The 12,650-nt window shown below is 40.5% G+C and overlaps 1 protein-coding gene across 4 annotated transcripts in view; it reads left to right on the top strand.

Annotated features, from left to right (window-relative positions):
• sgsm2 (small G protein signaling modulator 2) overlaps positions 1–12,291 on the top strand; it is a 171,513-nt gene extending 159,222 nt beyond the window's left edge. For 3 of the 4 annotated variants that reach the window (XM_047392687.1, XM_047392685.1, XM_047392684.1), the window contains 7 exons: positions 4,055–4,435; positions 5,076–5,200; positions 6,125–6,207; positions 6,512–6,621; positions 6,700–6,796; positions 7,273–7,440; positions 8,986–12,291. In XM_047392687.1, coding sequence (XP_047248643.1) covers positions 4,055–4,435; positions 5,076–5,200; positions 6,125–6,207; positions 6,512–6,621; positions 6,700–6,796; positions 7,273–7,440; positions 8,986–9,074 — 1,053 coding nt within the window. In that variant the 3' untranslated portion in view covers positions 9,075–12,291. The remainder of the gene's footprint in view (positions 1–4,054; positions 4,436–5,075; positions 5,201–6,124; positions 6,208–6,511; positions 6,622–6,699; positions 6,797–7,272; positions 7,441–8,985) is intronic. The other variant, XM_047392686.1, reaches the window with a different exon arrangement.
• The last annotated feature ends 359 nt before the right edge of the window (positions 12,292–12,650 follow it).

The following is a 12,650-nucleotide window of genomic DNA, read 5'->3' as shown; positions in this document are numbered from 1 at the left end:
TTCTATAGTTTTCCTTTGATAATTCTTTTTGCGCATTTGTTTGATTATATGCTGTGCACAGTAGCAACATTTTCATGATACACAAGGTAAATGTCATGACCAAAGGTTATGTCATATGCAGAAGGAGTCCTACAATGGAAATCAGCACTTTTATTTGACTAGATCCTCTTTCATGAGGGGAAAAACGCATTTGGCAGAGTTTTGCCAAATTGAGCTAAATTGGGCCAAAATCCCAGCTCCGCCTGGCACATCACCTACTAAACCTTTTGTAAAACAAATATTCTCCAACTGATTTAGTCCACATTTGCTGCAGTTATAGTCAAGATGTTGCTGAATACAATCTGAGGCTTCTCCTAAGTTTTCCTAAGCATTTTCCTGGTGTTTAGTGAAAATGATTGGCAAGGCTCAAACAAAGATTTTTTCTTTGTTTAATCACAAATAAATCAACCATAGTAACAGTTAAAATAGTGGTTCTACTGAAAAAATATTCTTTTATGTCTTACATTAATACAGGTACCAAAAGTTTGCATTTAGACTGTATAACTGGAGAGTTATACTTTATTTATTTCAGGTGAAATTGCTTCTAAAACCCCTATGGGCTTAAGAGGTTAAAGGTAGTGCCACAGCATTTTAATTTAAATTAAAGCTGCAATCAGCATTGGGGGCCCTCACGGCTTAGCGGTGCTTGGCCTGTGTCGCGATCGCAGGAGTTTTGTATCGTCACATCCACGGCACTGACAAGCCCGTTGCCTGATTCCGCCCGCACGTTGCCACTAAGTGGTACTGTGAGCAAGCTTTCATATGACCTTCGGTAATGACAAGTTCTGCTCCAGCGAGAAGCATTCCAATTTTGGCTGAAATCTGACCTTCCTGATTAAAGCTGCGCTCACTTCCTATTTAGTGGTGAATGATTAATGAAGACATCCTGTCGTGCTTTGAAAATGTCATCTAAAATTATGTTATCTCACTAGATAAAGTCATATCTAGGTTGGAGTAAATTGGACCATGCATGTGTTATTTACAGCCAACTATATGCAAACTGCACAAAATTGAATTTCACCACCCTGCCACACCCACACGCTTTGATGCAGTTAAAAGCTTTTGATAACTTTTGATCCCCAATGCCTTGAGAGCGCGCTGAGTCATTTTGAAGTCTGTAAGTCAAAAGCAGTAGGAGGAGTTTGCTCAGATACGACATGTGTCAATGAGACAAAATGGCCAACTTCCTGTGGGGTTTGGACCATGAGATATTTTTGTAGGCCCTGAGAAGATACATATGTGTACTAAATTTCATAATCCTCAGTCAAAGCATGGCTTGGGAATTTTTTTTTATCATCTAAGGGCACTGTGGAAGAATTACGCCACGACCACAAATTATTTCACTGAATATCTTTTGGACTAAGATCAATCATATTGAATTTGGTGCCAATTAGATGTAAAATGTAGAAATTAGAGGCAAGCGTATAGCCATGGTGTGATGTTAGACTTTGACATGCCGCCACGGCTCTGCCCTCCCGCCAAACATCACTACCTTTCAAAGTAAAACATAACACTTCCTACTCTCAGGGGGAGGGTCTTCGATGATGTCAATGTTTGACCATTGAGGATTGTTCGAGGCCAGAGGAGGATCAGTCACAGAAGGTTTTGTTTCTCTGCGACTTTTCTTGTAGGAGCCCCTTCTACATGCTCAAAAACTCATGATTTTGATAACCTTTAATCGCCCATGCTGGTGGATCTACCTGTGTATGGTATTTCTTTACGAAATACCAATAGGCCATAGCTCAGTTTAGGTGGCACTGTTGGGCTATTTTTATTGAGAATGTTGTGAAACCCTTAAAATACGTAATTTTACACCAGGACTTACACCTGTGCAAAATTCAATAAGTTTTTATATATGTTTAGGCCTCCAAAAAGCCAACTCATTTGGGGGAAGAAGAATAATAGACATTGCAATTACCAAAGGCCTTGCAGCGCTTTCACTGCTTGAGCCTTATTAAAGATGGACCACTGCAAAATATGTATTTCTTTATTTTTTCCATTTAGAGGTGGACTTGCTAGTTTGTTTTATCTCATTGTCCTGCTGCATGACATAAGTGTGCTTGACTTTAATTTAGCAAACTGATGGTCTGATATTTTCCATCAGAGTTTTCTGCTAAAAAGCCAAATTAAGAGTTCCATCAATTGCATCAAGTTGTCCCGGTCCTTAAGATCCAAAGCAGCCCCAGGCTATAACACTACTACCATGTTTGATAGTAGGCATAATGTTCTTTTTCTGAAACAATTTCACACCTAATGTTTCAGGATTCAGACCCTAAAAAAGATTCACTTTTTTTCAGTCCACACGATATTTTCCCAAAAGCTTTGTGGGTCATTAAGATCAATGAGATTATATGTGTAGAAAAGGTTTAACCCTAAAAACAAGTAAGAAATTAGAAACATGGTATAACATGTAAGATTACCAGAATTAGCACATTCGTAAGACAGTGGAAATTACCTTGGTGAAAATGTAGATCAGGTTTTATTTTAATCAAGCAAAAACGGAAAAAAACAAATCTCTAAATTCATAAATTTTACTTGTCCTATAATTACTTTTAATTTTCCCATATTTGTTTTAATTTTCTTATTCTTGTATTTTGTCAGAATGTGGACTAGGAGCATACAATTAAGCATTTTTCTTAGAAATATAAAAGAAAAGCAACTTCTCCAGAAGTCTTTGCGTATTTAGAAGCAAAAGTAAAATAAAAAGTTGAATATATCTAACAAATGAATAAAAACTCAATATTTTCCAGTTATATTGACTCCATAGAAACTAATACTCAGGATTTTTTTAGCAGTCTCAGGTCAACTGCTAAAAAACCTTAACACTTTCTGCCATCATCACAACATTGTGTGTTCACAACATTGATACTTCATCAATGTTGAGCAGTCATTAATTAGGAACAAAAACACCAGTACCACATGTGGTAGAGAAGATTTGCTGTACTCAGTACTCAGCACCCTCACTGAAGAGTGTTGTTCTTACCAGAACCTGATGTCGTTTAGGCATGGTGCGGTTATTGATCACAAAAGGTTGATATTTTTAGCCTCCCAACTTGCCAGTCACAGGTCAGGACCGGTCAAGCTGATGCATCTCTAGTCTTTAAAGGTGAAGCAGTCTCAGGTCAACTGTTAAAAATCCTTAACACTTTCTGTCATCATCTCCTTGTGTTCACAACATTGATACTGCTTTAAACAAGCACACACCATCATTGTTATTCAGATGCGTTCCCCTGGCTGACTCAGTGGAGCCACTCTGAGATCAGATGCTGTTGTGCCTTTTCTGACTCTTAACATGGATATAAGGACTTTTTCAGAGGGCCAGGTCTGCTTGAATAGTTTATCTCTCTTAATAAATCATTTGAAAAGTGCATGTTGTTTTTACTCAGGTTTTCTTTGTCTGACATTAAAGTTGTTTGGTCATCTGAAACATTCAAGTGCGTCACAAAAGCATAAACAGAAGAAATCTGAAATCAGAATCAGCTTTATTGCCACGTTCGTGCATACAAACAAGAAATTTGACTCCGGTACACTTTGCTTTTTTGTTCTATTTTTGCATTACAGAATATACAAATTTACAATGTACAATATACACATATCTAATAGAAAAGGTGCATTTGCAACATCTGTATGCTGTTGTTCTGTACTCTATTGAATGTTCATCAGAGAAACAGCCTGGGGGGGTCTTTGTGGCGGCTGGTTTTAGTAAACAAGGGGCTAAATACTTTCACATTACAATGTACTGTTTATTTAAGATTTAAAGATAATTTGGGTTATTCAAGAAACATCAGGGTTTTCAGGCCCAAATGTCCTGGTGTAACAATGTCTTATGATTAAAAATTCAATGTATAATTTTTATTATAGTAAAAATTCAGTATATTAACAGTGGTGTACAACGACAACAGATAGCATTCATATTTCCTGTAGACCCTGGCTGTGTTCATTTTTAGGTGTGTAGTTAATCAGTATCATGAAACAATGACATTCTCTCCTTCTCTTCTAATCCTTCCTTTCTCAGGTCTTTATGTCTGTGGACGAGCCAGATGCAGAGAGTCAGGAGACCCCTAATGGAGAAGACAGCACTCCTATCATGACCATTCTGGCCCCGCCTGCTGCTGTGCCCCCAGAGGAGCGTCCTCTGGTAGAGTTTGACTCCCCTGACTCAGGTCTCCCTTCCTCCAGGAACTACTCAGTTACTTCTGCTCACTCTCAGATCCTGTCCAGCATAGACGACGGTCAGAGCACTGAGGAGGAAGTTGGGGGCAGGGAGGAAGGCAGGACTCCAGTAAGGGGGCGTCAGGACTCTCTTATTGAGGACAGGCTGTGCAATCAGCTGGACAAACTGGTGACAAGTGGAGCTGATTCTGATGGGATGTCAGCCTCTCTCTCCTCTTACACAGTGCGTAGGTTTTGTAGACATTTCTGTTTGTTTAATCAGACTGAGCAAATGTAAGAAACACCGAACTAGAATTAATATCTTATGTTTCACATTCCAGTTCTGCTTTAATTTTATTCTGCTTCTCTTTAAAAGGGCCGGCTGCTTTTTAGTCTGTGTTTTTTGTAGATTTCTGACCAGCCCATACTGATCCTAGCCAATCAAGATTACTCTTTTAGAAGTATAATATTAGAACATAAGGACAGCATTCAAAAAGCATTTCCTAGCATTCTTGTCCTGAACAGTCATTAATTAGGAACAAAAACACCAGTACCACATGCGGTAGAGGATTTGCTGTACTCAGTGCTCAGCACCCACACTGTAGAGTGTTGTTCTTACAAGAACCTGATGTCGTTTAGGCATGGTGCTGTTATTGATCAGAAAAGGTTTGAGATTTTTCGCTTCCCAACTAGACAGTCACAGGTCAGGACCGGTCAAGCTGAAAATCCGCTGACTCTGGTCACCAGCCAGTTGGCTGGTGCATCTCTAGTCTTTAAAGGTGAAACAGTCGCAGGTCAGCTGCAGCTGATTCCAACAGGATTCCGAATGTGGAGCAGAAACATGGATTCCTAGCGATGGTGACCCTTCTTGTTTCTTCATGCAGATCGAGCTTCTGGACACAGTTGCTCTCAACCTCCACAGAATAGACAAAGATGTGCAGCGTTGTGACCGGAACTATTATTACTTCACCACAGCCAACCTGGAGAAACTACGCAACATCATGTGCAGGTAGAGAAAGCTGTGTGGAGTATCTGACTCACAGGAATAGTTTCACCTCAAACTGCTGGAATTCTGTAGGTAGAATAAAGGGCATTCTGCACTGCTCAGAGATGAAAGGTATTTTCATAAATTCCAGCTGGAAGCACAATATTCTGCAAACAATCTTAAGATATTTGCATTAAATAAATTGCATTCACAGCTAAAACGTTACAATTTGTTGTCATTTTGTGATTGTCTTTGACTTTAGGAACAGAATTGAACAAATACTGAATGTTTTGCACTATAAATGGACTCTGACAGAGCTGTTGCAGTGTTGGGATGAGCCTAAACTATGACACTGCATTCTAGATGATAATCACCCTGCAGTTTACCTCACAATCTGTAGATGTGTGGTAAACTGTACATTGGCATCAAAACGTATTCAAACCTCTTGAACTTATCCACATTTTAGCCCATTACAACCACAAACATCAGTGTATTTTACCTGAGGTTTGATACACACAGATTGGGAAGTGGAAGAAAACTAAAAAATTGATTTGAAATAAAAATCTGAGAAGTCTGCTGTGGACTTGTGTTCCACAAAGCCCATCTGAATCAGTACTTTGGTGAAGTAGCTTTTGCTACATTTACAGCTGGCTGTAGGCATAAGTCTGTCTGTTTAGGTGGACAGCTGTCGTACCTTCCCATTTTCAATGCATGGGTTGAACAGAGCTCCGTGAGATGTTTTCCTCCTCTTCACAATCAAATCTTACATTGTGTTTGTCTATCACAAAAATCTAAATAAAACACATTGAAGTTTGGGGTCTTAATATGACAAAATATAGAAATGTTTAAGAAGTATGAATGCTTTTGCTACCTGAACACATTCAGCTCACATTAAACCTGCTGAGTTGAAGAGTTTCAAGCTTCTGTTTGTCTGTGTCTTGCCTGCAGCTACGTGTGGGAGCATTTAGAGATGGGCTACGTTCAGGGCATGTGTGACCTGCTCGCACCGCTCGTGGTCATCCTGGATGATGGTGAGAGGACACTCCCTGAAGATTCTCTATGGTTGCTCTCAGCGTAAACAGACCACACAAACAGATGTGACGTGACCCACTGTATGAGTTGTGTTACTGATCATAAGATGCATCCTATCGTATTTTAACATTTTATTTTTTAGGTCCACAAGTGTTGTCCCGGGTACAACAGGTTCTTCATCTGCACTTTCATCTGTATTCGTACCTCAGGACTGATGTGTTTTCCAGAGCGACAAGGCAGCAGCCTAACTCTGTCTCCAGCTCTGTGCAGACTCCATTAGTGGTTTTTTTCTGTCTGTTTCAGAGAGCCTGGCGTACAGCTGCTTCACTCAGCTAATGAAGAGGATGAGTCAGAACTTCCCTAATGGCGGAGCCATGGACACACACTTTGCCAACATGAGGTCACTGATCCAGGTGATGATAAGTGTGGGTGTGTGTCTGTTCACAGAGTAGGAATCAGTCTCTAAACTGTGTTGTTCTCCCTGCTGTCAGATTCTGGACTCTGAGCTGTTTGAGCTGATGCAGCAGAACGGAGATTACACTCACTTCTACTTCTGTTACCGCTGGTTCCTGCTAGATTTTAAAAGAGGTGAATCTGCATCACCTTCTCTGTTTGACTGTATTCTATTCCTGAATGACTTGTGTCCCTATGATGTCACACAAGGTGTGCCTTAATATATACCCACATGTGTGTCTTCACATGTGGGTATATAACAACATTTAACTCAAATGTTGTCAATTAATTTATGAAAAGCTTAGAGAGCCAAGGCATCACCGTCTGGGCTTTTCAAAATTGCCTAAAGACATAGTGATCTTATTGAAGGTAAACATCCAATTTTCCAGAGTAATACATTTTATGACACTACTGATTTGATGTTTGACAGTATAGAAATGTCTGTTTATACATTGCATGCAAACATCTGCTTTCATTTGTATGCATATGAATCGAACACATCAGCATCACCTTAGAATTATGTTCAAAAAACTGATGAATATGTATTGTGTGTGTGTGTGTGTGTGTGTGTGTGTGTGTGTGTGTGTGTGTGTGTGTGTGTGTGTGTGTAGAGCTCCTGTATGAGGATGTGTTTGCAGTATGGGAGGTGATCTGGGTGGCTCCCAGGATCTCCTCTCGGCACTTTGTCCTCTTCCTGGCCCTAGCGCTGGTTACAGTTTACCGTGAGATCATCATAGACAACAATATGGACTTCACCGACATCATCAAGTTCTTTAATGGTACAGCATATATGTGTTGTGTAATTTACATATTAGTCATGTTTCTATCATGGCTGCAATCATTCCTATTCATGTTTATGTATTATGGTATAGCAGAAAGTGTCTTGCACAATGTAAAATTGCTCATCATAAGCTACAGCATCTTGAATTTTTTCACATTTTGCTGTATTACAACTGCAAACTTCAAAGGTATTTTAAAACAAAGTAGTGTGTAATTGTAAAGTGGAAGCAGAGTGATTAACTGCACAAGTTAACACCTTGTAGAACCAAAAATTACACGTTTTTTTGGGGGCATGACTCTACCATGTCTGTACATCTAAAGACTGAAGTTTTACCAAATTTCCTTTGCAAAATCATATAAACTCAGCCAGATTGGATGGAGAGCAGATTTCAAGTCTTGCCACAGATTGGATTGGGGCTGTACTTTGACTGAATCATTCTTACACATCGACAAACTTTGATTTAAACCATTTTAGGGAAGCTATGTCTGTATGTTTAAGGTTTTTGTCCTGCTGGTAGTTCTTTTTGCATACGCCTTTATTTAGCTCCATCCATCTTCTCACAAACTCTGACCATGTTCTGTTTCCGTGCTGAAGAAATGCATCCCCACAGCATTATGTTGCCACTACCAAATGGGGTGTTCAGGGCGATGTATATATTTTCCTGAAACACATAGTTCTGTCTCATCTGCTTGTGGCAAATTTCAAATGGGACTACCTATGGCTTTCGTTCAACAGTTGGTTTCTTCTGGCCGTTCTTCCATAATAGACAGATTAAGTACAAAACTAATAGTTTTCCTGTTGTCAGATCCTCTCACCTGAACAGTGGATCTCTGCAGCTCCTCCAGAGTCACCACTGACTGTAGCTCAGTGAGTAGAGTAGTCATCTTCAATCACAAGGTTGTGGATTTGATCATATATTGATGTGACCCTGAGCAAGGAACTAACCCCAACTTGCCCACCGCTCTGCATATGGGTGTATGAATGTATGCGCCTTATTGAGTGTGATTGGGTGAATGTGGCTCTTGTGCAAAGCGCTTTGAGAGGTTGGTATATAAATTCAGATAGATGTACCTTGTGTCTCTTGGCTGCTTCTCTGATTAATGTTGTTCTTTGCCAGACTGTTAGTTTAAGTGGATGGCCATGTCTAGGTAGGTTTTCCATGAACAGATGATGGTCTGAACTGAGCTCTGTGAGTTTTCACTAATAGGATGACTTCTTAGTGCAATTGATTGCACTAGATTTTTTGGGGGGGTATCAGACTTAATAGGGCTGAATACAAATGCACACCACATTTATCTGATTTTTATCTGCTAGCAATTTTTTACACCATGTACTGACTACTTTATGTTGGTCTGTCACATCAAATACATTAAAGTTTGTGGTTGTTACATGACAAAATTTGGAAAAGTTCCACTGATATAAATACATTTGGAAGTCCCTGCAGTAGGATTATTGTAAAAACTACTGTTGCTTGAGTCTGCAGGACAGAATGCTTACAGTTACATGTGTCTTCTTGTTTCTCAACATTGTGATTGACTTGCAGAAATGGCCGAACGTCACGACGTGCAACTTGTCTTACGGATGGCACGTGAGCTGGTACACAAGGTCCAGTCTCTGATGGACAACAAGTAACTTTGGAGAAATATGGTAACTGGGAGGAATGGGGGTGTATGTGCAGCCATGTGTTACAGAGACACTTTCTTGGCCTCCACACATCCAGACCTGTCTACAGAGGTCCCACTAAAGGCCCTGGGAGCAGGGCAGGAGCGTTGCTGAGGCCGCCTGGCTCTTGAGTTCTGTTTACATGTTCCTTCACATGGAATGCCCATGGTCTCTGTTTAGACATGTGGATTTGTCTGCATGCTAGTGAGTTTAATCACACTGTGAACACATTCTTCAGTCCCCCGGTCTTACAGTGTGTGTGCATGAAAACATACACACATCATTCTGGCTCTTCTCAAGTTTCCTACAGTCCCGCTCTTTACTGAATCTGGAGCTACACCTATGGAAAGCCTGTGAGGAAAGCTGAAGACGAAGACCTGTGTGTTTGCCAAACATGTTCCTCAGTGCAGTGCCACATGAGACCACAAGAGTGCAGGATTTTACACAACATTGTCAGAGGAGCAGAAGACTTTGCCACGAAGATGCTTTCATCAGTGACCAAATGGACTGTGCCAACTACCTTTTCTCGAGTGTTTTATACAAGCATGTGTGTTTTTAGCTGTTCACCCCATTTTTAACGTTTCTTTTTCTTGTCTAAAGTTTCATTGTAACACAAATGTTGCCTTTTAGTGACAGCCCACGGTACTTAGATGCACTTTTCTCTGAGAGTTTCCTTCATGGTACTTACGAAGGGTTCATCAAACCTGCTGGAGGCCGATGGCACAAAGTGACAGTGGATTAATTGCAGCCAGTTTTCCTGCATATGACAGTATATGTTTGAAGCATGTGTGGAACAAACCAGAACAGCACAACAGTAAAGGGAAAAGCACACAGGCCTTCGTTGTCCTCTAACAAACTTTTATCAGCGTCTTTCTGATTAAAGGGAAAAAGTGATACAGTTTTCACAACTGCCTGTATTAGTGTAGGATGTTCACTTCAGTGTTGTGAGGTAAATTCTACTGATTAGATCCATCCATCTATCCACCATCTATGCCTGATTGTCCTTGCAGGGTCATAGGGGCAGAAAGGAATACACAGGATAGACAATTATGCACACTCATGCCTAAGGGCAGTTTGGAGAAATCAATAAACCTAACAGTCATGCTTTTGGAATGTAGGAGGAAGCTGGAGTACCCAGAGAGAAGCCACGCATGCACAGAGAGAAGATGCAGACTCCGTGCAAGTAGACCCCAGGCCGGGATTTGAACCAAGGATCTTATTGCTGCAGGACAACAGTGCTACCAACTGCGCCATCATGCAGCCCCTTGATCAGAGATCAGAACACATTTTAAAAGGATTTCATAATTCATCCGGCATAGATTTTTTGCAAGCATGATATGCAGATCAGAGGTATTGTGGGGCTGAGCATCTTCCATGGTGGCACTTGGCACTCTCATTGAGGGTAGTAGCGTGTGACCAGGACGAAGGAAAAATATGAAACAGCAGGGTGGATTCTGATCATGTCCCTTAAGGCAATTTTAGCATGGGCTGTGGGCATATGAGGTGTCTGAGTCGCTTTTACTGGCTGTCTGCTCTCTGCATCACCACCCAAGAGTTATGTCCACACTCCTGCCACTAACAGGAGCTTTTTTCAGTCTGGGTCTGACTTCTTCTCATTGGTCTTCTTCTGGGTGTTGTTATGCACAGAACGTAAATGTTTAGTCATGAAGAGGAGGTTGGTTTTGAAACCTGATTTAGGTGTCTGATTTTGCAGATGATGTGATTACTTTAGTTTCTTTTGTTCATGGCCTTTTACTGAAGATGTTCGCTGCCCAGTGAAGCAGCTCAGATCAGAATCAGTTTTTCTAAATAAAAAGCCAGGGTGGAATGCTGCCTCTGGGTCAGCCTCTGGATAAAGATAAGTGATGGCAGGATGGAACAAGGGATAGATAGACCCATGGGGTCCCCTTTCGCAGTAATGAGGCCATTGCTACAGTCAGTGGTAATAAAAACTCTGTTTAACTGTTCCAACCCTTATCTCTAGTAATATGGATCATGACCTAAAGCTTCTAGATACAAACAGTAGGGTGGCGGGGTTCTGTTTTAGAGCCAAGGTGAAGAGCTCTGTTATATGGGTGGAAACTCAGAGTAGAACTGCTGATTCTAAAAATTGAAAGGAGGTTCAAGAATGTGATCAGGGTGTCTCGTGAATCCTATCTTTGGTCCTAAAAGGACCCAGCGTCCTGCTTTTGGAGATTTTCTGGGCATGTTCCACTGGGAGGTGATCAGACCCAAAATTTGCTGGGTTGACTATATATCACTTTTGGAACTTGGACTATAGCCTCTGCAGATGGTTGTGCGCTTAACTACACCACCAGCGCTGCGCCGCACTTTTGGTCTTTAAACACCTTGATATCTCCTCTGACGAAGTGGAGGGTATCAGTAGAGTGTCAGTAGAGAGAGGGATGTCATGGTTTTTCCTACTGGACCTGTTACCTTTACGAGTGAATCTCAGTAGAAGACACATCAAGTATAGATTGAGAATGAGATGTTTGAGGGAAGAATGAGCCATGGCAGTTGATGAAAGACTTAATAAAGAAAAACCTTTATGAATAGTAAAAAAACAACATTCTTAATTAAATGTACCAACATATTCCTTAATGACTAAGTCAACATTTCTTTTCGTTGTTGAAATAAAAAATCACACAGAAGACAAATGAAAACTCAGTTTATTAGTTTCAGATAAAACTCCAAACACTAGTGCCAACAGAAAATTATTGCCTGTAAAGTCAGTAATTGTCTTTCCATCTTTGTTTTTTGATGGTCATTTGACACTCAACACTAATCCTTCTCTCTAGGTGGGCTTTGCTTCCTTTCAAAAGCCCATTAGGAGAGAGAAAAACCCTTATGGTTTATTCAGGATTTGCTGACATGAAGTATGATTAACGGAGTTCAGCCGACGTTATCAGTCTGCTGAGGTATCACCTGATATTTCCCATTTATTAAATTCAGTTCAATTCATGTCTTTTATATGGTGCTGATTCACAACGAAACATTGAATCAATACACAAAAATATGTATGGAATTCAGTCCAGTAACACAAGTTAAGTACATGTATTCCAATTTGATCCTAGTTATTTCACAATGCAGTCAAGTTCAGTTTATTATTCAAATTATTAAAAGTTTTCTTCTTTTTTATCTAGACGTAGCTACTGGCTGAGCTTCTACTGTGACTAACTGTATGTGCTCTCTTTCATACTCCAGACTTGAAAACTGGCTCAGAGTTCATCTGCTTTGCTGTCTTTCTCTCCTAGATGAAGCTACTAAAAAATCTATTTCTGCATTTAACTTTTTACTTTTGTTTTCCATAGAAAGTACTCCTGGATCAGTGCTTCTGTGTTCTTTTTTTGTCTCTGCTCTGTTCTCTAAAACCCCCAGTTGGTCGAGGCAGAAAATGCCACGCACAATAAGCCTGGTTCTGGTTCTGCTGGAGGTTTCTTCCTGTTAAAAAGGAGTTTTCCTCTCCACTGTCGCCACATGCATGCTCAGTATGAGGGATTGCTGCAAAGTCAATTCAAGTGACTGTCTACTGTTGCTACATGCTCA

Source organism: Girardinichthys multiradiatus, chromosome 18 (assembly GCF_021462225.1).
Source record: "Girardinichthys multiradiatus isolate DD_20200921_A chromosome 18, DD_fGirMul_XY1, whole genome shotgun sequence".
Taxonomy (NCBI): domain Eukaryota; kingdom Metazoa; phylum Chordata; class Actinopteri; order Cyprinodontiformes; family Goodeidae; genus Girardinichthys; species Girardinichthys multiradiatus.
The sequence above is the reverse complement of the archived record's forward strand: the minus strand, read 5'-3'. Positions and strand labels throughout refer to the sequence as shown.